The sequence below is a fragment of the Podarcis muralis genome, chromosome 2, assembly GCF_964188315.1.
Source record: "Podarcis muralis chromosome 2, rPodMur119.hap1.1, whole genome shotgun sequence".
NCBI classification, from domain to species: domain Eukaryota; kingdom Metazoa; phylum Chordata; class Lepidosauria; order Squamata; family Lacertidae; genus Podarcis; species Podarcis muralis.
The window spans coordinates 70,655,845-70,681,610 of NC_135656.1; the positions used below are offsets into that span (position 1 = coordinate 70,655,845).

At 44.5% G+C, this 25,766-nt stretch overlaps 1 protein-coding gene across 1 annotated transcript in view; it reads right to left on the minus strand.

The window, feature by feature from the left end:
- Positions 1–25,766, minus strand: part of GNAI2 (G protein subunit alpha i2) — a 124,515-nt gene that overhangs the window by 4,080 nt on the left and 94,669 nt on the right. Inside the window, exons 5-7 of the mRNA XM_028718643.2 lie at positions 11,976–12,104; positions 1,954–2,083; positions 1,619–1,772 (exon numbers count right to left, since the gene is read on the minus strand). Of these exons, the coding sequence (XP_028574476.1) occupies positions 1,619–1,772; positions 1,954–2,083; positions 11,976–12,104 (413 nt within the window). The remainder of the gene's footprint in view (positions 1–1,618; positions 1,773–1,953; positions 2,084–11,975; positions 12,105–25,766) is intronic.

The window sequence follows — 25,766 nt, forward strand, 5'->3', positions numbered from 1 at the left end:
TGTAAAAAATGCAAAGGGGGTTGCAAAAAAAGAAAGGAGGAGGAGAAAGAAGGGGCAGAATATGAAAAGGGTGCTTTGTAGTTGCAATATGTGGAAGGAGGAAGATGCAGGAGGTTACCAGGAGGTGGGTTTCTGTGCAAGGGGAGCTGCACAAAAGGAGGGGTTGGAGGAGGCGTCTACATGGGGGTGAAGGTGAAAAGCGAGCTTTGTAGTTGCATGGGATGGGGAAAAGAAGCTCTAGGGGCTGATGTGGGGGGAATGGAAGGGGATGGCAAGCAGTGTGAGCAGGGGTGCAACACGTCACTTAAATTTGTCAGAGAAGCTGCCTTGGCCTTGTTCCTTTACTCACTTTCCCTACACGCTGCAGCTGATGAGCTTATCAGCAAAAGAAAATTCCACACTTCCTGCCGTGCACAACAAGCACAAAAGCAGTGTTGAACACCTCCCTTTTCCACTGCCAAAGTCTTATAACTGGGCCCCTGACATCCAGCACTTACCATTCACTCATTAGCTACAGCCACGCTTGTTGAGCAAAATGCAGACTGGTTGTCTTCTGAATTTCATTTCCTCCTGGTCTATCCAGAAGGCCATGCCCTTCCTTTCTACTGTTCTAAGGACACAGGGCTTGTGCTGTCACTGAACTGCTCCACTCCCTTGCAAGAAAAATCTAATCATCACAGGAACTTCATTCAACTGGGAGTCTTGTAGCACTCTGAAGACTAACATATTTATAGTAGCAAAGATGTATAAGGTAAAGTAAAGGTAAAGGGACCCCTGACCATTAGGTCCAGTCGTGACCGACTCTGGGGTTGCGGCGCATATGCCATGGTAAATATTACAATTTTTAAGGTGTTACCTCTTCCCTTTCTGTTTGTGATTACTTTTCAGGATCTGAACTGTATAAATAACAAGGTCTTCATGCACAAGTTTACACAGGTCCACACGCTACTGCCCCCTAGCTTACAGAAATAGCATGTATATCAGAGATTTATAGTACGACTTATATGTTGTTGAAAAGAGACCAGAGTGTACAATAAAGCAATAGGAAAACTGCCCCACACTTCCCATGTGAAAACTTGGCTGCCTATATTTACCCTTACATGCCTGGTCCCTTATATATTACAAAATGTGTGCACTGATCAAATATGCAATTTAGCTGGTCCCCACATTATTTCCACCACAATCCTCTGCTTCTGAAAGTGGAAGCTTTGTCAGAATTTGGCAAAAGTGTGCATTGCCTACATTTCATATTATTTTATATGCATGGAAGGGTTGCATTGCAAATCTTTTCGGACTCAGCAGCATGGTGTGATAGAAGTGATAGCCCAACAACATCTGAAAGGCCACAGGCTCCCCATCCCTGACCTAGAAGAATCCTATAATAAATTTGGCCTGTACACCACCTCCCACTAGATTTTAGTTCTAAACTAAACTGGGAGTGATACAGAAAGAGAGATGGTAGGGCACAAGGAGGGGCAGATTGTGAGACAGAAACTTGTTCCTCGCCTGCCACTAACGCCAATCCAAGGACAGTGTTTCCAGACCAAAGAGTACAGGAGTAATTAAGGACATGTGGGATTTGAAGTTAATTTCTCAAATAAAAAATGGCGCCACGTACCTGTGTACTCCGGGAAGCAGATGGCCAAGGGGCTGTGGATGATCTTCTCCTCAAAGAGATCCTTCTTGTTGAGGAAGAGGATGATGGATGTGTCTGTGAACCACTTGTTGTTACAGATGCTGTCAAACAGCTTCATGCTCTCGTGCATCCGATTCTGTCAAGGCAACAAATATGCTGAGCCAAGAAGTGTGCTTAGAGGAAGAAGGGGGAAGGGCAAAGGAGCTGAAGGATTAAGAGTATATGGAAGTCTAAGAAAACAAAATCGAGTAATTTCTGTCCCAAACAGCAAGCATGGCACCTTGAAGGCTTTATTGCAAAGATGAATATTTCCTTACCATCTCCTCATCTTCAGCCAGAACCAAGTCATATGCGCTAAGGGCAACACAGAAGATAATGGCAGTCACTCCTTCAAAGCAGTGGATCCACTTCTTTCTCTCGGACCTCTGTCCCCCCACATCAAACATCCTGTGAGGGGGAAAAACCCACAATGTTACTGAGGTCTGACATGACAGCAATTACAGCAACATCATATTGCAACATCATATTGCTGGAAACCAAAAGAAAAGATGGGCTTAACCAAGCCTGGAAACTAAGTACAGTGGTACCTCGGGTTAAGTACTTAATTCATTCCGGAGGTCTGTTCTTAACCTGAAGCACCACTTTAGCTAATGGTGCCTCCTGCTGCCGCCGCACAGCCAGAGCACAATTTCTGTTCTCATCCTGAAGCAAATTTCTTAACCCGAGGTACTATTTCTGGGTTAGCGGAGTCTGTAACCTGAAACGTATGTAACCTGAGGTACCACTGTATAACTTTGAAGCAGTCACTGAGTCTGGTTCCTTACTGTCTCAATGGAAAAATGTGGAGATTTAAGTCTGCAAGATGGCTTGGAGGGCAAACCTCCCTGCCTGCTGAATGCTGCAAATATGAGTATACTGAGTAGCAGACTGCTGCCCAGTCCCGATTCCCTCAGACAAACATTCTTGGACTTTCCCTTCCTTGTATGAAAAGTAAAGAAAGAAGGAAAGTTCTTGCATCTCTCAGAGCCATCTGCTGCATGGTTAAGAAGTACATCTTTCTTCTGTTTGGAACCTGGAGCCCAATTGCTAAGTGTCTGAAAGGGAGTCACACCAACGGACTTGGTGAATGCACTATTCTCAGCATCAACAAAGCGACTCTCAGCATAGCCAAAGCCAGTGGCACTAAGGAACACACACAATGAACTCAAATGGTAATAATACAACCATGATGATGCTGTCATGATGGCCACAGTAACCAGAGCACTGGATAAGGATTTCTGTACAACCAGTTCAGCACAAGGCAATGATCTTCCCTAATCCAAGTAATAGGCACTGAGGCTGGTTCTACATGTGATATTCTAGAGTGGAGCCTTGGTTCTCGAACTTAATCCATTCCGGGAGTCCGTTTGACTCCCAAAACTGTTGGAAAACCAAGGTGCGGCTTCCGATTGGCTGCAGGAGCTTCCTGCACTCAATCAGATGTTTGACCTCCGAAAAACTTTCCCAAACCATAACAAACACTTCCAGGTTTGCAGTGTTCAGAAGCCGATTTGTTTGGGAGCCAAACATCATCATCATCATCATCATCATCATTATTATTATTATTACTACTACTACCACCACCACCACCACCGCATTAAACTTATGGCTGACATACAAAAATGGTGATAACTGATCCTCCCTCTTCTGCCCTTATTAATGTCTACAATATGTTGCCTATCTTGTGAGTGGGGAAACACAGCACTACCGCATCAGGTTAGGAGGTTGACTGTCAAGTTACTGAGGATAAATGACATGCACAGTTGCTGCGTTCAACAACATCTATGTGCTTCATGGGTTGTGTCTTCCTGCCCTGCCAGGGAAAACTACTTTTGTGGTTTCAGAAGAGCCATAGCTCCCAAGAAAAAATATTCCTGGAAGTCAGACACAAACAGTTTTCCAGCATTAAGAGTTTAGAGTATATCAGGCCAAAGAGGTTACCGTATTTTTCTCTCTATTACACGCAGATTTTTTCTCCTAAAAAGGAAGGGGAAATGTCTGTGCGTGTTATGGAGCGAATGTGTGTGGGGGGGGTCCCCTGGAGCTGATTAGGGGAGCGTAGGAACAAAAATCAGCAAAAATCAATCGTGCGTTGTGTAGGAGAGGGAAACCTGAAAAGAGGAAGTGGTTGCTTTCCTGCATTCTGCCTCAGGGTCTTACTGCCCACCCTCCTCTGTTTCGTTGCTGTGCTGTGTTTGCTCAAACGGAACAAAGAGCAGGCAAATCCCCTCCCCTCCAGGCAAGCAGAGGGGAAAGCAGAGGTCTTTCCTTCTAATTCCTCTCCGTGCTCCTCACAGGCAGCCAGAAAACATGCAGGAGGAGAGAGAAAGCTGGCTTCGGTTTGTGGAAACTTTTGCCTTTCTTTCCTCCCTCCCGTAAAATCCCTTTCCTGCTTTCTTAGCCAGCTGCTTCTCTGCACACCGCTCTCTTGTCCCTTCTGTGTTTTTCCTTCACTCCCCACTTAAAATGTAGTTACAAAGCATGGATCCACATGGATCCTCAGGATCTTTGCATTGAGCTACCCCAAATTCACCATCAGATCACATGTCTGTGGCCACAGCATGAAGCACAAAAATGATACATCCACTGTTTCATTCAGAATTTTTTTCCTTGTTTTCCTCCTCTAAAAACGATGTGCGTGTTATGGTCAGGTGCGTGTTATAGAGCGAAAAATACGGTAGTTAGTGAGAGGAGACAGCCACTGCCTGACACTTGCCACTAATTTACTCCAAGCAGTTAACATCAAAAACATTGCAACAAAAAAACAAACTGCACAATAAAACCAAAGCAAGAGTTGAAAAGTAGTGAACCCAACCAGACATACTAATCTCAGCAGAAACTCAAATACACAATATAAAACCTATACAGAAGGGCGAGGAGCAACAGAATCCTCTAAGTCCAGCTTAAAGGGACAGGTTTTAGACCAACATTTGAAAACATAGAGCATTATGGCTTGGGCTAGAATGGTCCCATGACTGAAAAGGCCTTGCTCCTAGAGGAAATCTGTTCAACCCCATGCATTTTAGACTATATACACATTATCTTGGTTGGAATTCATAGTAAGACAGCAAAAAGGAAGACAATGCTAATATAACACTGCATATGAGTGAGATACTTTCTCTAATGTCATCCCCCTGAGAATTTACCCTGATATCACTAGGAGAGAACATGAGCATTAGTCACTGCCTGGCAATGGTAGTCAAGAATTTCCTGAAGTACACTCTGGATTCAGATTGTTATCTTGCAGCCTCAATTTGCTGACAGATGGAAGGAAAAAAATGATTCTGCCTGTGCTGGAAGAGCAAAAACGTGTGTGGGCTGCAACGCAGTGGGACAGGACTGTAAACTTAGGCATACTTTCTGCTTTGGGGGACGTGGGGTAGGTGGGGGGGGGGGGGAGAAGAACATCTGATCTGGCTAATGGAGCCGTAAGTCATTTGAAGGCCCATGCAGTGCATAATAATGGGTTAGCTGCCCAGCAGGACCTGAGCAAGGCCATTAGTGGTACTTAGAAACTGCTCTAAAACACCAGGTGACTTCCCAACAAAGGCCATGTGAAGGCATCGTCATGTTCCAAAAATTACTAATAAATGCAGCTAAAACATGGCCACTGCATCTACCAACATAAATCATTGTGAATCCTAGGAGAAGCCAAACTACCATGGATACCTATAGAAGAGCTCAAGGGAGAATGGAAATGGGAAATAGGTTCAGGATGAATGAACCATCAGGTGCCACAGAATAGGAAAGAGCCATATGCCACTCCCTCACACCAGTCCAGGCCCCAGAAAGGAACACGTGGGCCCTGCAACAAAACATTGCAGTGTGGAGTGCTGCTCCCATTTACTTTTGCAGTAAGCCAACCCTGCTTTCCTCTGCTATACTCCTTCCCATTTCCCCTCCCTCTGGCTTTCCTCCCCCTCTCACCCCATCAACAAGCATTTTGAGGCAACTGAGCACACAAAGCCCTCGACTTTACATACAAAGATGTATATAAGTGTAATAAAATAAATAAATAAAAATAAATCTTCCTTGTTTTAAAAGACAGAAAAGGAAGGGCTGTTCCTCTAGCCCTGGAACCAGTGTACAGTGGTACCTTGGTTTACAAACGTAATCCGTTCTGGAAGTCCATTCTTAAACCAAGGCATGCTTTCCCATAGGAGCGGGGGACTCAATTTACAAATGGAACACACTCAACAAGAAACGGAACATGTTCTTATTCCAAGGCAAAGTTCACAAACCAAAACACCTACTTCCGGGTTTGCAGCGTTCCTAACCCAACCCACCACTGTACTTAGTTTTCTTCTAGCTACTCCTACCCTGCTGTCTGCTCCGGCCTGGGATAAGGCTGTTCTTCCCCCATGGACCCCCCCCCCCCCCCAGATTGTTCTCTTCAAGTTCTTTAGTAAGATTTGAACAGCGGCTTCCAAGCTCATTTCTGAGTGCCATGCTACACTACTGTTTATGCAACCGTAAATCTATAAAGCCAAGGTAAAGTTTAACTCTAAACAAACACTTTTCTGAAAACATCCAGAACCTGTAACTTGGGGAGCTACAGCAAAAGTGACTGTCTGAAAACCAAAGAGATCCATGGAAATTTGTCACACTAGATTGGAGGACCCAATTTCAGGATTGAATTCTGCCTGGTGGTTGAAGGAGGACTGCACATCTTCAATCTGCATGTTTTACTTGGCCTGCACAATCTTGTGGGCAACACAGTTACGTATTTGCTGGGAACAAGACAAGACTCTGAAACTTCATGGTAAATGATTAAACTATATTTTCTAAGCCTTCTGCTACATTGCTGACATACAATGATAGCTCAGAACTAAGGGCTACTGAACAGGCCCCTTTTCCCAAACATTTGAGATGTTGCAGAGGCTGGTGTGGTGGGCTGGGTGTTGGGACTCTGACCCTTTGGGGACACACTCATAGGTTGAAATCTGCACTCGGCTCATTGGGTGACCTTGGGCCAAAACACTCTTAGCCTAGCCTACCTCAGAAGGGGCAAAGAAAGCGAGTGTGTAGGTGTGAGCTCACTGCCTTGTGCTCCTTGAAAGAAGGGCAAGATAAAAATGCCGTTAGAACATAAATAGGTTTCAAGCACTACTAAGTACACACTTTGCAGAGAGATTATTTCTCAGTGCTGGAAAAACACATTCAAAGTGGCCCTATGAGTTGGCAGGGAAGCCGTGCTATGGGAGAGCTCTCCCCCCCCCCCCCCCGCCCTTTCTGGGGGGATTCTTTGCAGAGTTCTAGGCCTGGCTTGCTGCCAGCCTTCCACACAAGGGCTGTGGAGACAGGCTGCCAACGCACGGGGCAGGCTGAGCCCTCGGCTGGACAATGAGAGGAAACAGAGTGGGAATTCCATCCCAAGGAAAAGTGGAGACAGGAAACCGACGTGACATGTAAACAAACTCTGCCCTTCCACCCCCAGGAAAAGGCACGCCTCAGCAGCTCAATGAAAAGCTGGGCCACATTCTCGAGTGCTAAGAAACATACTACAGAACTTGCTTCATTAAGAAATGGGAGTTGAAAACCCAAGCCTGCGCTTGCACAAGGAAGAAAAAAGGCTAAGATTAGTCCCGGAACATAGTGAAGGGCTATATAAAATTTAACAAGAGGGCTCATCAAGATGCACTTTTAGTTATGCATTGTCAATATGCATTTGGGAAAGAGATCTGGATGACATTATAATCAAGAGGGAGATATTCCTTCTAAATTTCAACAAACCACTATGAGGAAACTCTTAAGTATTGCTATGACGATGTAATAATATTTATACATGAGAGCTCCCCTTTCCCTCCAATTCCAGTCATTAACTTCAGCAACCAATAAATTCCTTGCGGCATAAACAGCTAACATAGAGATATATGGACCTGGGGGCTAGTAAAAATGCCCATGGACTAATCGTTTTTGGAATAGCTTGCAAGGTTGCTTTCTAATGCAGCAGACATACTTCTCTCTGACGAGGCAGCAGCCTCAGGACATTCCCAGATGAGGACGGGAAGTTCAGGAAGGAAAGGCAACCCGCACACTGGCCAGGCCGGAGGGATGGGAAGCCACAATCCTTTTCTGACCTATGACAACAGGGCCCCTAAGAACTCAAGAGCACAAGAAGACCACCTCCAACGAACATAACAAACAGGCATATCGGCATACGGAAGAAACAACTGCTGTGTTTATTCTCCTTTCATTACATGAACCAAATTTTCCTTTATTTTTAGGCCTAGTATAGTTAGGCATTCATACAAACCATTCACTCTTAGCTTATTGAGCTACACTGGCGGACGTATATTTCTGTCATGGACAAAGTAGACGGAATGAAAAATGCAGCCTCTCTCCTCTCCCCTCCCCTCCCCATAGTCATTAAGTCATTAGCAGCAGCTAGAGGGGAAAGAAGGGGCACAAACTCTATTGGAAATCATATAAATTGAGTTCCACATGCAACTGTGCTAAGGAAAATGATTGGAAATATCTTATTTGGCTTGAAGGCAGACTACCCTCTGGAGAACAATGACCCAGAAAGAACCATGTTACTGAAAATCCAATATACTGAGATTGGAGCTTTTTATTACAGCAAATGCTGGGCTCTAAGGGCAGCAGGGTGCTTCACACTTGCCTCCACTCCGGTTCTCAGAGCATTCATATCACCGGGGCACCTGCCCCTTGCGCTAAGAGAAACAGAACCGCTTCGCTTAAGTAAGAGAATTTGGCTGCGATGGGAAGCTGAAGCCAGTCTGGTTTACTGCACACTTGAGTTGCCAGATGCTCCACTAGAGAAACAGGGCCATGCCATAAACAAAAAGGTAGCCACGTTAACTTATGTGTGCCATCATCCCATGCTAGGGAGCAAGGTTGTGACCCTCCTAATACATTCTAAGCACATGGGAGGAGGAATTCTATATACCTGCAAGTGAAGGTGGCACTCCCACTCTCAAACAGTATGCTGCCCCAATGAAGGGAGAAGTCTAGAAGTATTTTAAACACTAGAAGCACTTGCTATTTCTCAGCAACAGTGCTGTTATATTCAGGTACTGACTGGGCCCCTGCCCTGCTAGTCAGTGGTGAGATGAGAGCACATATACTTGGTCAAATGAATGACACCAATGGAGAAACTTGGTGTCTGAATATTGCTATGCAAATCAATGTATAGCTGCGTTTGACTAAGACGCTGCAATTGCACTTAAGGGGAAGCCAAGGTTCTTGTCTTGAGAAACAATATTGTATAAATAGCTCCATCGCTCCCAATTTGCTATTCCCTGGTGCAAATGGGCAAAACAACTGGAATGGGGAGTGTTTAGTGTTACACCTTCAACCATGAGCACTAGCTGGCTTGATCAATCTTTTCCTGTTGGTTTATGTCTTGATAAGGAGGCAGAAACCATAATCCTGGGTCTGGACACAACACTGACCTGACTGTTCCTGGTTTGTTTGCCCACTTATGCCAGGGAAGGAGTAAGTCAGCTGCATGCATCAGTTCACAACTTGTGCACAGCATAGTTTATGGAGCCAGAATGCTGCCTTATCATTATATGCAAATGCGGCCTAAGTGTGCTCCTGTGGTCCTTACAACTGTTGGCAATGGCAACTGTGGGATGTGTGCAGTTTTGTTCTGTTTTTGAACAGAATAATCTTACATTTGGATGAGTTGCATTTTTTGTTCACAGGAGTGCAAGGCACAACTCATTCTTTTTCAACTGACTTTTCAGGATTTAAATGGTCAACTAGAAGCTGCAACTCAAAACAGCCAGAATACAGCTTCTTCTTTTTGCATCTCACACTGCATAATCACACTGCATTCATTTGAATATGGAAACCAATTCTGTATCACTCAATCCTACAGAGAAAGAACTAGATCTATTGAGATGCAAAAGTAACTGTCATCACATCTCCTGTGGTATTTGTCACTGACAACACACTTCCTCTTTCAAGCCAGTCTTCACTAGAAAGTTTGCTTCTTTGCCTCCATCTATTTCACAGTAATAAAGAAGAGAAAATAACACTGATAGACTCAGGAGTGGAACACAGCAGTCTGTTTTGCCCATCGACATTACATTAACTTTGAAAAATGGCACTCATTCTTGTAACCCATAGTACTGGTGACTGATGTTTGAAAGATGCCTTCAATTGTAGCCAACAGGTAGGTTTCAAGAGTTGGGGAGGAGGAGACTAAGAACGTTTTAGCCATGTGCACCAGCATGCTGCCCATTCTCATTAACCCACCATTACTTTTTAACCTTGGTTTAACGTGACGTGTGAACCACGTTAGACGGACTCCTCTCACCCCAAATCTCCCAGCTGGTGTTGCAATTCATGCCTTGCTTTCATTTAAATTTTCATTGAAGCTCATTGTAACCAGATAAGGCTGTGCAGGGATCCTCAACTGGATCTCAATCAGTGACATTTCTAGCTCAACTTGTCACAAACTGTGGAGTTCACTGACCAGTAAAGTCCATCTTTCCTTTGTGCAGAATGTGTGCTTACCTTGAACTGAATACCCATTGGATCATAAGAGTCCCCTAGAAAGGAGGTTTTCAGTCTTTGTTTTAAACTAGCACACCCCATCATGTTTAGCATTTTCCAGTGTACACGCACTTTAAAAAGTGTCACCTGGGGCCAACTTGTTGTAATAAGCCAGTCTGCCTACGGTCTATGCATCAAGGAAGTGAACTCTTTAAACAGCTCCAGCAACTCAGTGTGCTGGCCAATTGGTGTACAAATACAACCTGCCTTTGCTAGCTGTATTTCCAGCTTACTAGATAATCTGGAACGTCAAATTTTGTACACCCAAAACCCAAAGACATTTTCCCCATACCACGAAGATGTGCACTTTGATCGGCCGTATATTGGCATAGCAGCCTGCCTTTCTGTTGTGCGGAAGGAAAGCTGTAATTCTGGTTTCTTGTGGTCTAATCCTTAGAATACAAAGGCTTTCCACAGTGATGCCTTCATGCTGCATTCAGAGCCGACAACTGCGGGGAGATTACACTGGCACCATCTCAGCCTGGACATTTGTATGCCAGACCCTACAGCTCGGCCTATTGGTTTACTGAGTCATGCATTTATGCTCTGATAAAGGCAAGCCAGCATGTTCCCTTTCTAATTCAACCCAGAGTCAAACACATTTGAAAGCCAAAAAGAAAAGGGAAGAAAAGAAAAGCACATCTCTCCTGCATGCAGGCCAGGGAGAAAATCAGGTGCTTGTCAAGGCACCAAATAAGCCGATTAAGGAGAAATTGGTTCCAACTGTAAATCTGGCTCCCTTCTGGCTTTGGGATGCATCATTCCTTTCTGACAACTCAGCAAATGGATTTGTGGAAAAGCAAAGCTTTTCAGAATGACCACATCCAGGGTGTTTAAAGCAGAGCTTCTATCATTGCAGCATGAGACAGTGAAGGCAAGGCAATCTGAATAATCCTTGCTGTGTTGGAAGGTAATGGACACAATTGTGTTTCACTTGATGGTTAACTATGTGTCTCCCTACTAGCAAATGGTCACATAGTCCTAGGAGTCGCCCTGATCTGCAGGATTAGATAAAAAATATATGCAAAAAGGCACAAGTGAAAATGCTACATAAAGGTAAAGGTACCCCTGCCCGTACGGGCCAGTCTTGACAGACTCTAGGGTTGTGCGCCCATCTCACTCAAGAGACCGAGGGCCAGCGCTGTCCGGAGACACTTCCGGGTCACGTGGCCAGCGTGACATCGCTGCTCTGGCGAGCCAGAGCCGCACACGGAAACGCCGTTTACCTTCCCACTAGTAAGCGGTCCCTATTTATCTACTTGCACTCGGAGGTGCTTTCGAACTGCTAGGTTGGCAGGTGCTGGGACCGAACAACGGGAGCGCACCCCGCCGTGGGGATTCGAACCGCCGACCTTTCGATCGGCAAGCCCTAGGCGCTGAGGCTTTTACCCACAGCGCCACCCGCGTCCCAAATGCTACATAGGTAATGCCTAATTCCAGAGGTCAGGCACCCACGTTGATTTGGCATTTCTTTTTGATGTATATTATTGTATTGCTTTTCCCAGATCACTATGCAACTGTTGCTGATTCATCCATTTCCCTGTGACATCAGGGGAATGTGCAGCACCCTCTCCCTCTGCTGGAATGTCCAGGCCCATCTCCACGGCAGGTTACAAGAGCGCCCTCTGCTGCAGAGTGCGCATAATGTTGCTAAGCCTACCTTGGTGTCAAATACACTGATAGCTAAAATCCAACTTTATCTGTTCTGCAATGAATGTTAGGTACACCTTGAGTCTTATTTCCCCAAAGGAAGCTATATAGTTTATGTACTTACTTGAAATGCAGGTCTTTGAAGGTAAAATGAGTCTCTACAATGCCTGTGGTCTTCACTCTGGTTCTCAGCACATCTTGCTGGGTTGGAATGTAATCCACTTTGGCTATCCTCTCCAAATCATTCAGGTAGCTGCAGGGAGAAAGAAGTGGGGGTGGTAAGAAAAGAGGCTCGTAATAGTTTGTAAATTGCTTCAGAATACAGGTGGTCAATATGGTACCCTCAAAATATTGTTGGACCCCCATCATCCCTGACCACTGGTTATGCTGGCTGGGGTTGATGTGAGTTGTAGTCCAGCAACATCTGATGGAGAACATGTTGGCTACCCTGCTTTAGAAGATTAAGATTACAAGAAAAGGCAAAAGTGCCTTTTTTCATGTTGTGCACACTCATTCATATACCATGTATATTTGCCAGAGGTTCACAAGTCTTCCCTCTTTCATGCTACTGTAGGTTCCACGAACAAATATTTTCCAACCATCTTGGAAATAAGCAAAATCCTCAAGACCAAACATTTTGATATGGTGGTAGGCCCACACTATCTAGTAAAGTGGAAGAAAATAGTCCAGATGGTTTAGACCACTTGTCTTCAACTGATGATGGGTCAGGACTCAATGCTGGGTCATGGTCTGATGTAAGGTGGGTCATAACGGAAGCTTAACCACCATATAAATATATGGAAGGAAAATGAGAAATGGGTCACCAAATGAATGTTTGGGTTAAGGGTGGCTCCGGGATCTGAAAAGTTGAAGACTACTGGTATAGAACAAAGTTTCTCAAGCAAGAAACAAACATGTATGTGATACTCCATAGAGTATCAAGGAAGCAAACATGCCTTATGGGTAACAAGCCTGTAAAAACTGAGGGGGACTAGATGACCCTTGGTTCCCCCTTCCAACTCTACAATTCTATGAATCAATGAAACACAAACAATCTATAAACATATATCTGATACGTTTCTAGCTTGCGAGAGACCAAGCAGAAATTATCATTTTAGCTTATAAGGAAGAAGTTCTTTTAACAAAAGTCATTTGATGCACATTTTGGTCTTCTGTGAGTTCACTTGGAAACAAGTCCCACTGTGTTCACTCAGAATTACATCCATGTAAACAAGCAGAGTATTACAGCCGTAAAACTTGTTTCCCAAAATGCAGGACGGCTGAACTGTGCCACCATCATGCACTTCTGAGCCACAGACGTCTTTATCTGTGGTGTTTAGGGCTGTGAAGTGCCTGGCTCTTAACAGATAAGCTACTGAGACACACACTCAGGTCTGTATCCCACTCACCCTCTGTCGTCATTTTAAGTTAATCACGGCTGCACAGTTACATTAATACAATGCTGCTCTCAGGGAAGAGGAAAGTATTCATCACTATGGCAACAAACCAGAGACAGAGAGAGCCTGCGCAGAAACGATTTATGGCGGTATGCCATTTATAGTCAAAACACAAAACCCTCCTTCCTGGGAGGAAGAGGGGGGCCTTTGGGGGGGGAGGGAGGGGACAGTCTGCAGTGCTGGTTGAGGCAGAAAGCATCAGGACAAGGCAGGCCCTGTTGGAGACGCCAGAAAACCCTTCACAGTTTGGCCAGATTCCTTCCTTCCTTCAACTCACAGTGAAGTCAAGAGAAAAGCAGAGCCACAGAGCAGAACTCACAGGATACACTTTACAGTTAATATACCCATGAATGTGAAGTGAGAAATTGAGTCATCGAGAGAATGGCAATGGCATCCTTCCAAAAACGAGAGTTGAGTCTTTTCTACTAGAACACACACAAGCAAGCTACAGTGTGAGAAATACACATAAATCCTTGCAGGAACAGTCAGGTGGAGTCACAACATGGGAACATAGAACACAACCATTGGGAAAGGCCCTCCATTATTAATTAAATTTGTATATCACCCTTAATCTGAAGATCACAAGGCAGTTCACAACATAAAAATGAAAACACAAATACATAATAAAACAAAAACAAACCAATAACCTCCCTTCCATAAACACATTTAAGAAGCCATAGAAGGTTAATCAGTCAAAGACATGCTTAAAGAGAAATGTCTTCACTTGGTACCTACAGATATGTAATGAAAGTGCCAGGCTAGCCTCCCCAGGGGGAGTATCCCACGAATGGGAAGCCACTGCAGAAAAGGTCTGTTCTCATATTGCCTGTTCTCCAGACCTCTTGGGGAGGAGACACACAAATAAGGGCCTCAGATGACGATTCCAGGGAGGAAGAGGCAGTCCTTGAGGTATTGCGGTCCTGAGCCATTTAAGGCCTTATAGGTCAAAACCAGCACTTTGAATTGGGCCCAGAAACAAATTGAAAGCCAGTGAAGTTGGGCCAGGATCGGTGCAATAGGCTCAAACCATCTTATACTGGTGAGCACCCTGGTTTCTGAATTCTGCACCAGCTGAAGTTTCTGAACCACCTTTAGAGGCAGCCCCATGTGTGATGCATTGCAGTAATCTAACCTAGAGGTTAGATGACAGAAATTAGGCTATCCCTTTCCAAATAGGGGCACAGCTGGGCTACCAGCCAAAGCTGATGGAAGGCACCCCGAGCCACCAAGGCCACCTGAACCTCTAGAGACAGCAAAAGATCCAGAAGTATCACCAAGCTGCATACCCGCTACTATGTACCTGCTCCATTAATCCTCAAGCATCTAGCTGGCTTTTCCTGAAGTTGTCGGCCAGCTTTTCAGGTGACAACCACCACACCTGACTCCTGCGATTCTTTCCTGGCAAGGCCTCCCTTGCCAATCCTTCTAAGATTAAGAGGGGATGGCACACAAGAAGATTTAAACCATGGTCTTAATTAGCAAGGCGAAAGGCCCATTTAAATAATCAGTTTAGACCAAGTTTCCCATTGATATTTCTTTGCATATTTCATAAACAGGAAGTGAGGGGCCTGGTGCCCTCCAGATGGACTCCAACGCTCATCAGCCTAGCCAGTGATTATGGGAATTGGAGTCCAGCGACATCTGGAGGGCCCCTGTCCTAAACAGTGCTGCAAATCTGACCCAAGACCACATGTTAATTTACAACCTTATTGTTTACATTAACAAAATGATTTAATTATTTAATACTTTAACCCCCCCCCCCGCCGCCCCCCAAAAAAATATCTCTGTGGTAAACTATGCCCAAAACAGGCTCACAACTCCTGCCTAATTTCTATCTATCATGTTTCTACCTTAGAAAGGAAGTTGGTCACCAGAGGACAAGGCCATTTCTGAGCAGAAGGCCAGGCTGATCAAATGACATTCATTTCCTCTGCAAATCTTGTGTATTTTTGTCCTGATCTTTCCAGCAGAAAGCCACAAAGTGAAGGGGAGCCAAGCTGAGGGATTACACAGCTAGCTAACAACGGCAAGATGATTCAGCATTGAAAGCCTGGCAAGGACACAGGCTCTGCCTGCGGAGCTGGGGTACAGTATTTTCACAGCAGAGGCATGAAAGCAACAGGCAGAACAATCGAGACGACAACTTCTACAAGCTATCAATTACAGCAGCTCCTGTACAGGCACACAAGGATCCACATCCCAGCATAGAAAATAATCACTGTGAATAAGAGGAATCAAGAATAGGGGAAGCAGGAGGTCTCCATAGCTCCAGGGAAGCTGCTGCAGCCATGTCCTGTCATGGTTCTTCTGTGACAAGGTACTCAAACCTAGAAACAGGGATGGCACATCACTGCCAGGTGCTGTCGTTATGACCACCCTTTCTGAAAACCTGCCACCCATTCACTCAGTGATTATTAGGGACGACTTCTTGTGGGATAACCCTGCGCATTTCAAGGATGCTTCCGTCCCCCAGCCTTGTCACACCGTTCAGCACCAAACTGCACAGGAAGCCCTCAGGCTGCTGAGAAACAACTATTGTTGGGGGGGGGGATCCTTCTTCCATTCTTGTATTTATTTTTAAAAATTACAAAGGGTTTAAATAATCCCTAAGCAGTGCACATAATGAGTTCTATAGGCTAAAACAAAATTATATTTATTACTAAGGATAGTAAGGAGCCATTGGAAAACTCAGCAGTGGCCAGAGGATTGGAGATGATCAGTCTACATCCCAATCCCAAAGAAGGGAAGTGCCAAAGAAAGCTCCAACTACTGCACAATTGCACTCATTTCACACGCTAGCAAGGTTATGCTTAAAATTCTACAAGGCAGGCTTTAAGCAGTTTGTGGACCGAGAACTCCCAGAAGTGCAAGCTGGATTTCGAAGGGGCAGAGGAACCAGAGACCAAATTGCAAACATGCGCTGGATTATGGGGAAAGCTAGAGAGTTCCAGAAAGACATCTACTTCTGCTTCATTGACTATGCAAAAGCGTTTGACTGTGTCGACCACAGCAAACTATGGCAAGTTCTTAAAGAAATGGGAGTGCCTGATCACCTCATCTGTCTCCTGAGAAATCTCTATTTGGGACAAGAAGCTACAGTTAGAACTGGATATGGAACAACTGATTGGTTCAAAATTGGGAAAGGAGTACGGCAAGGCAGTATATTGTCTCCCTGCTTATTTAACTTATATGCAAAATTCATCATGCGAAAGGCTGGGCTGGATGAATCCCAAGCCGGAATTAAGATTGCCAGAAGAAATATCAACAACCTCAGATATGCAGATGACACAACCTTGATGGCAGAAAGTGAGGAGGAATTAAAGAACCTTTTAATGAGGGTGAAAGAGGAGAGCGCAAAATATGGTCTGAAGCTAAACATAAAAAAAACGAAGATCATGGCCAGTGGGCCCATCACCTCCTGGCAAATAGAAGGGGAAGAAATGGAGGATTTTACTTTCTTGGGCTCCATGATCACTGCAGATGGTGACAGCAGTCACGAAATTAAAAGACGCCTGCTCCTTGGGAGAAAGGCGATGGCAAACCTAGACAGCATCTTAAAAAGCAGAGACATCACCTTACCAACAAAGGTCCGTATAGTTAAAGCCATGGTTTTCCCAGTAGTGATGTATGGAAGTGAGAGCTGGACCATAAAGAAGGTTGATCGCCAAAGAATTGATGCTTTTGAATTATGGTGCTGGAGGAGACTCTTGAGAGTCCTATGGACTGCAAGAAGATCAAACCGATCCATTCTTAAGGAAATCAGCCTGAGTGCTCACTGGAAGGACAGATCATGAAACTGAGGCTCCAATACTTTGGCCACCTCATGAGAAGAGAAGACTCCCTGGAAAAGACCCTGATGTTGGGAAAGGTTGAGGGCACAAGAAGAAGGGGACGACAGAGGACGAGATGGTTGGACAGTGTTCTCGAAGCTACAAACATGAGTCTGACCAAACTGCGGGAGGCAGTGGAAGACAGGAGTGCCTGGCGTGCTCTGGTCCATGGGGTCACAAAGAGTCGGACACGACTAAACGACTAAACAAACAAACAAGGAGCCATCAGACGAATTTAAGGACTGCCCCCCCCTTCCCCAAATATATCAGAGGAATGTCCTCCATTCTAATCGGGCAAATTAATTATTGGACTGACCAGCAATGGTCCATTTGTGCAATTATATCAGCTGATGGGGAAGGCAACATAATTATTGTAAAAATGGAACATCCTGTACAAGTGATAGCTGTGGTTACATACACTTCAGGTTACAGACTCCATTAACCCAGAAATAGTACCTCGGGTTAAGAACTTTGCTTCAGGATGAGAACAGAAATTGTGCTCTGGCAGCGCGGCAGCAGCAGGGGGCCAGAAGTGGTGCTTCAGGTTAAGAACAGTTTCAGGTTAAGAACGGACCTCCGGAACAAATTAAGTACTTAACCAGAGGTACCGCTGTACGTAGATGCACACAATGTCTCAATGGCTGTTTCTATTAGGGGAAATTAGCTTTGTAAGGAAGTGATTTGGAGTGTAGAAGCAGATTGATCTTCCCCCACCCCCACCCCACCCAAAAGCCTCAGGGTTCCAGATGTCTGTTTACCCTTCCAAACTTGACTTCTACAGGAGGAAAGAGGAAGAGGCTTGAGGAAAGGTGCAAAAGAATTAGGCAGAAGAAGGGTTAAACACATTTTCTCCAAGGTGTCTCTTCCCCAAATCTCTCCTCTTGAAGCCATTCCCCCCCCCCAATACAAGTAAGTGGCTGAAGTATGTGTCACACACAGATTTACATGTAATGTGTAGCACCACCTTTTATGCCTGCCAAATCTTGCTGTCTTATTAGCTACAGTGGAGATTTACTTATAAAAGATTAGCTCAGTATCTTTGGCTACTCTGGATCCTGAATGTGGGTTACAGTGTAATAAAAAAAAGGAATAGCTGTATAAAATTTCACACTTAGAAAGCACAAGTACATTCCTTATGTACATCCAATATGATTATCCTATCCCCATGAAATTTAGTATGGGAAATCACCTTGGTGCTCAGTGAAATAGAATGAAAAATGGTTGAGTTACAAGTTTTGTTTTTTTAATGGCTGGAATCATTATTTTTACAGACATACAGCATACCTTATAGTTATTCTTTTTTGCATTGGAACTAAAAGACTAAGGGAAAAGTGTGGGTACATGGAGTTTTAGTCGTAAGGAAGCACAATATACAAGATTTTAGAATGTGTTTATAGCTTACATGGTGCAAAAGTTAAGGCAAAAATTTACGCTTTCTGAGGCATGTGTTCATTTGTAAGAGTCTTAACTCTTCTTTCTGAAACCAAATATTTTTTCAGACCATATATATATATCTACACACACACACACACACACACACACACACACACACGCGTTACAAAAATGGACACTTTTTTAAAGGTTTTTACTGCCTTCCATTATTGCTATTCATTGAGTACAAATAACTTTATCCATCCATGTTAAATAATCTTCTGCAATCACAGATGTGGTGCTTTGCTCAGCACATTGTAAAGACTCTGGATGTTTGTACTGCTCGGCAGCATGCTGTCAGAGTTGGCCCTTCTCAGCAGGATCACTGGTGCACTACACAGCAAGTATTCTGCATACACAGCAGTGCAATGACCTGACATTCTTTTACTGTAACCACCTTCTCTCAAATGTTCTCAAACTTTCATCTTCCACCACCACTTAAATGCTGACCGTCCCCCACCCCCTTTCCCCTGTCTTGGAAACACCAGCCATTATGGACTTAGCAAAACAGAGTAAAAGCAAGAAACTTTTTTTTAAGAAAGCAGCATCATAACCACTAGGCTAGAGGCATCTGACAGACACGCTGGTGTCCTATCCACTAACACTATGCATTACCCCCTAGTTAAGACTGCTTAATTGGATTATTACAAACAGGCATCTTTTAAGCAAATTACAACCATGCTAAATCAGGGAATTTGCAGTGGTGAAATCCACCAAGATCTGCACTGTATGAAGCGATTAGGAATTTCAGATATGGCATTTCAAAAGAAGAAGGAAAAACCACGGCCAAGATGCATGCTAGCACCAACTGGGAAATCTTGAGAGCAACCACAGCACCTTTACTATATGATGTTTTACCCAGAACACCAGTTACGGAGAATGATCACCACAAGGTTTCCTATAGTACAAGGGGTTCCTATGACATTAGTCCTTAAAGCTTCAATTTGAAGACTGAAGAGGAGAGGGCTGTTGATCCAGCAGCTTGAATTAATAAGAAGAAAGCAGGAAAAGGCCCTAATGACTGTGGCCCCTGCAGAGTAAGTATCTTACAAATGCAGGTTGAATGAGAAGAAAAGCATTCCAGATTTGTTTTGATCCAGAGCAGTCCAATTCAGGGATCTTCAGTGTTTTCATGCACCTGCAGTGTTGTCATGTGCCTTAGGTGCCTACAGATGAAGGGTGCTAGTGCACAAACCATTATATATTGACAATCCATTGCAGTAAATATAACAGATTTGAGTGGCTTCAGCATCCTTTTTGTTCATTCCTTATCATGCCAGAAAAGGCACTCAAGCAATGTACCATTGCTGCAAAACCAGAGGATGCTTTAATGATGGGCACTTTGAACTTGCTGAGTTTTCTGTGAAAATTCAAATGCAGAGGCCTCAGAGGTTTTGAAACATATAAGAACGTTACATATACAAGTTTGTCTGCCTGGCAAGGAGAGAACTGCTGGCAAGTTAATATGGAGAGCATAGGTTCTCTTAAGAAGCACTATCTTGCACATGGTGAGCCAGTCAGTGCTCCCACTTTAAAACATTAGCAAGGCCCTCTGTATTGAAGCTACTGTTGCAGACTGGCAAAGTGATCAGACTAGAATTATGCACTGAAAATGCCAAATTCTGCAACCATAAAATCCAAACAGAAGGTCAACAGGGACTATGGGAGTAAAATTGTCTTCCAGGAGTAAAATTGTCTTCCAGGAACACGGTCTTAACAGTGAGTCCGTAAGTGACTGTGGAGGCCAGTTCTGGATTCACACGTCCTTCCACAGTGGAGACATAGGTTTCCAGATGGGTGTTGATCATGGTATGGGTTTGCCAAATGTGCCTTCCTCTTAGAACCTTTGGTCCTGAGTTTGAGCGTCTTCAAAGCCCACGACACCTTCGGTAAAGGCTATTCTCCAATTTGAGCACTCACAAACCAGTGTTTCCCAGTTGTCTGTGTTTATACTACTTTTTAAAGATTTGCCTTGAGAGAGTCTTTAAACCTCTTTTGTTGACTAATGGAGCACATGAGGGTCTATGCAATGCGGTAGAAGGGAAGGGGGCGCATTCACAAAGTGAGGCAGTTCTACTTGATGAAAAGTGGGACACTTATCAGAAACCAGCTTAAGGTTTTAAAACCACCTGGGGTATGTGTGTGTGCCTGGATGGATCCTGAATCCCTTGATTCAGAGCATGGCCAAACATTTTGTGATCCCTTTTGTACAGATGACGAATAGGAAAGGATCTGAACACCCTGGCCACAACAGGGTTGTGCTGTATTTTAATGTATTATACTCCTAATGTATTATACTTTCAACTTGTTATTTTTATCCTGTGAACCAAGATTTCTGTAGAAAGTGGCATATAAATCTCATCAGTTTAAATAAACTTATGGAATAATCATTACTGAGATAGCTTAAAGCAGGCATCCCCAAACTCGTCCCTCCAGATGTTTAGGGAATACAAATCCCATCATCCCTAGCTAACAGGACCAGTGGCCAGGGATCATGGGAATTGTAGTCCCAAAACATCTGGAGGGCTGAGTTGGGGGTGCCTGGCTTAAAGCCTGAAATATGTCAATTATGACAAAGGGCCACATTCTCTGCTGCAGAGTAAGCGCTTACCCATGAAAGCTCATGCCACAATAAACCTGCTTTCAAGACACCATGTGTCTCTGTCAGCAAGGAGATCAATGAAGCCTTATTGATTAACTACTAGGTTTTAATTTGGCGGGTGCGTGGCTGGAGGGGGATGATGCGGGTTCTTCACACCCAATTCTGCCAATATGACTCTGGTCAGAAAATTCACTGGGCTGGGCTCATTCTGCAACCCCTTTAAACCAAAGATCTGATTGTATCACACACATTAATTCATCTGTTATATGACTGCTGGAGATTACACATATTGCAAAAACAGGAAGCAACAGCCACAGGCAGGGTGAGAATTGCATAAGTTCTTCAGCTAGGGTACATGATCATGCGTACAGTCTCTCTCAATTTCAAGCTAACACAAGCCCTTCTCCCCTCCCCTTCAATTCGGGACTACATTCCAGTGAGAATTCTCATCCTGGTTAGCTCAGAAGCAAAGAAGAGATGACAAATAACACTTTGCAAATGGCTTAGAGATGAGAAAGGCTTCCTAACTAATGTTATGAAGCACAAATCTCTGCTCTATTAAAGTGTCAACAAGACAATTTCCATGTAAACACAGCTTCCCAAAGCTCTGCAAATCACAAACATAAATATGCAAAGCTTAAAAGTCTTGTATATTATTATGAAGCATGCCGTGATGGGTCACAGGGGGTTGTTTGTATGCTCAAACTGAATAGCGCTTTGAATCAAAAGTATATATTTGCTAGTTTGGATTCAACAGAGGATCCTTGTGGACCTCAGCAACTGTAGCCTCCCAAGGAATGCCTCTCCCCATATGAACTACAATCATCATCTGAGGCCCTTCTTTGTGTACCTTGGAGGATGGCAACACGAGAAAGGGCCTTTTCTGTAGTGGCTCCCTATTTGTGAAACGCTCTCCCCAGGAAGGCCCCAGGTGAAAAAATATCCTCTTCAGCTAGGCCTTGGCTATTGAACAATCTATCACCTTCTAAATGTGTGTGTGCGTGTTGTTATTATTATGCTATGCATTTTGTTTTTCTTGTGTAATCCACCTTCTGATCTTTGGATGAAGGGTGACATATAAATTTAATAAATAACAGTTTAACAATAAACAACAACAACAACAACAACAGCCATCTGCTGCCATCAGCAAGATACACGGTCACATTAAGGAAGAGGAAACCATGCTATCATTTGGACAGGGACCTGCTCTCCTTGTTTTGACTCTGAAGCTTTGTAAGACACAAATGTATACTGATTGGATATGTTGTTACTAATTACCATAGTGTTTAAAAATATTATTACTAATATTTATATCTATTTAAAGAAAGAATTGCACAGGTTCCTGCCCAAAAGCTCATGATGAGAGCAAAGGTGACAAAAGAGGTCATAGAAGAGGGGAAAACGTGCAAGAAAGACAGAACTTGAAAACAGGGCTATCTTTTTACATTTACAGGCAGACTGAAGGGCAGCTCATTCTTTCTTCTCCCACCAAAGCTGCCCAGCATATGAAATTATGCCCCCCAAAATAAATTAAGGTCTAACTTCCTTAGTTCTGACAGGTTGGTCCCCCCCCCAAAAAAAAGTGCTCAAAAGGGGCGCCAAACAGCTGCAAAATTCCGCAGCACAGCAACCTGCAAGTGGCAAACCAGGAATTATAAACTCTAGGAGAGATTCACCCAGGGAGCCTCATCAATGGAAGCCCCATTTCAAGGACTTCCATTTGTGGAATGCAGCTTCCCCACCTCCCCCTGAAACTCGCTCTGGGGGCATTGAGAGAACCCCCAGAACAGTTTGTGGGTGTTGGAGGATAGAGATCATTCCATCAGGGTAAGTTGAATGCTTCATCACAGCACGATGTTGAATTCCAGGCTTTCTGCTATGCCACACCTTCTTTGTCCTGTCTATTTAGTAAGTAAGATCTATCAGCTGACATCTCCAAACATGCCCACTTCAGGTGTTCCTTGCATTGCCAAAGCTCACTGAAAATTGCCAAGTATCAGGCAGCTGACTGCCCGATTATTTTTAGGTTCTTCAGAAATCTCAGCTAGTGCAAGCAATGTCTCTAAGCTCAGTAGAATCTAGAATGAAGCAAGCGAGTTGCCGGGGGCGGCGGGAAGAGAAACACCCTTTGAACAACAACAAGTAAACCTCATGGAAACCAGTGAAGTCTACCCTAATGAGCTTACAAGCTTCTGTTAGCAGACAAACCCTCTGCTTTCTCTCAGTTTCCAGTACATGCAATTACAAATCACAGAGCCAGGCAAAGGAGAGGGGTATGTGTGCATTATCACTTCACACATGCGCATGGACACTTCTCCCCAAGTGGTTACCTGGAGCGCAAGGGCACAATGTAGGCTCCCTTCTCAATGGGCTTTCGCAACAAGACATGCATGCACATTTTCTTAGAGTTGTGCTTCTCCCTTCCAGCCCTACTCTCACTGGACAGCTGAGTAACCAGGGGACTTGCCAGAAGTCACACCAATGTAGAAAATGTGGTCCAGGGCCAGTCCAAGGTCAGAGTCTGAGCAGGCAGGGTGCATGACAAGAGGCAGGGTCAGAGCAGTCCATGGTCTGGCTTAGCATAGGCCAGGCTTCCTCAACCTCGGCCCTCCAGATGTTTTTGGTCTACAACTCCCATGATCCCTAGCTAGCAGGACCAGTGGTCAGGGATGATAGGAATTGTAGTTTCAAAACATCTGGAGGGCCGAGGTTGAGGAAGCCTGGCATAGTCAATCCAGGAGCAGGCAGAGTGCCCAGCACTGGAGCTTTTGACCTGGAGCCACACCTCAACCTCACCTGACTTCTATCAACTCCCTTCTCTCCAGAGGTCTTTCTGAGATGAGGGAGCGTGTATTGCTCCCAAGGTGTCCTTGCCTAGCCAGGCACTTCTCCAGACACGCTAGTTTTCCATCTAGTATTTAAGACACCGCCTTTCCTTCAGGCTTGGGTTTATTATTCTTTATTGTGGTTTTGCTTTCCTTCTTTGTTTAAAAAAATATTCATGTGACCTACAAGCTGTACTGGAACCATTTGTATACTGAGAGTTGTATCCCAAGAAGGCGATGGTGATGGTGATGGTGATGATGAAGCAGCAGCAGCAGCAGCAATAACCCAAATTATAAGAATATGTCACTTTAAGCAGCACAGGTTTTTACTTCTGCTTTTGGCAACAGCGGCTGCTGTGGCAGGGTCAAGCTATCCTGTCACACTGCCATTCTTCTTCTCCCTTCCTGCCCCCATTCTAAAGAGGAAGCTAAGAACACCCCCCACAATTCCACTGCACCCCAACCACTGTTTTTACAGCTTTCCCTCCAAGCTTGGAAAATATAACTGATTCCCGCAGAACAACAACAACTTATGTGCAGTGAGCTCAAAGCAGGAACTTTCTAAAAACATGTTCACAAGGAATGGAAAATGCAGCCCCTACTTATCTCAGTGAAAGCTTATGCAGAATTTGTACACACACGTTTTGGTGGAGGGACCAACAGCACAGGTGATGAGTCACCTCCTTACTATTTTTGTTAAAACAAGCAGTCCAGAAGAACCCTGGGTGATATGATAGCTTTAAGCAGTGGTTCTCAACCAGTTTGCCATGGCACCCTGGGGTGTCTTGAATGATGGTCAGGGGTACCATGGGCAACACTGGCCTCTTTCTTTCTTTCTTTCTTTCTCTCCCTCCCTCCCTCCCTCCCTCCGTCCTCTGATGCCCTCTTACACCTCCCTCCCAAAGGCTTGCGCAGCTGTTTGTTGCAGCAGCCCTGGCTATAAACTCTGCAAGTGAATGGTGCCTTTGGGAGGTACCTCTCTTTGGAGTGGGGTGGGGGGCAGCTCAGAGACCATGGGTGGCGGCAGCCACCTGGAGTACTCCTGAGGAGAGGAGCCTGAGGGAACACTCCACAAGGAAGGGTGTTTGAAAAAGGGTGAGAGGCTGCCAGTTCTGCAGGCAAGGTGTAACATAACTAGGCTCCAGAAAGGATGTACCGTAGTTGGTCAAGGGAGCTGTGGACTCAGAAAGGTTGAAAACCTCTGGCTTAAAGGCATGAATAATCTTTTAGGGTGTTGTGGGATCATTTATGCATTTACCACAGCCTATGTTTGCAGATTGTAACACCTGAAAATTGCAACAACTAGGATATTAACTAGGAAAATGCCCCATCCTCACATCTCTGGAGGCTGGGAAATACAGCCAGCCGAAGGTTCTCAAGAGCCAAGTTACCAATGATTTGCAATAGTCTGGAAATGTTAACTACTGGACAGAAATTTAAAGTGATGAAAGCTTTGTGCCATTCCCCACCACCACTGAAAAAGTGACCCTGCCCTGTGCCTTTAACACAGGAGTAGCTAACGTTTGGTGCTCAAGGTGTTGCAGGACTAGATTGTTCATAATGTCTGACCACTGGCTATGTTGACTGTGGCTGAAGGGATACCTGATACCCACAGGTTTGCCACCCCTTCTTTAAACAGATACCTGACATGCAGATACTTAGTGAGGGAACCCTTTCGCATGATTTTATCCCTGTGCCGATAAAACCTTCACCTGCTAATTTCCCTAATCTTATGCTGTTATTAAGGGCACAAACGGAGTGTGAAAAATT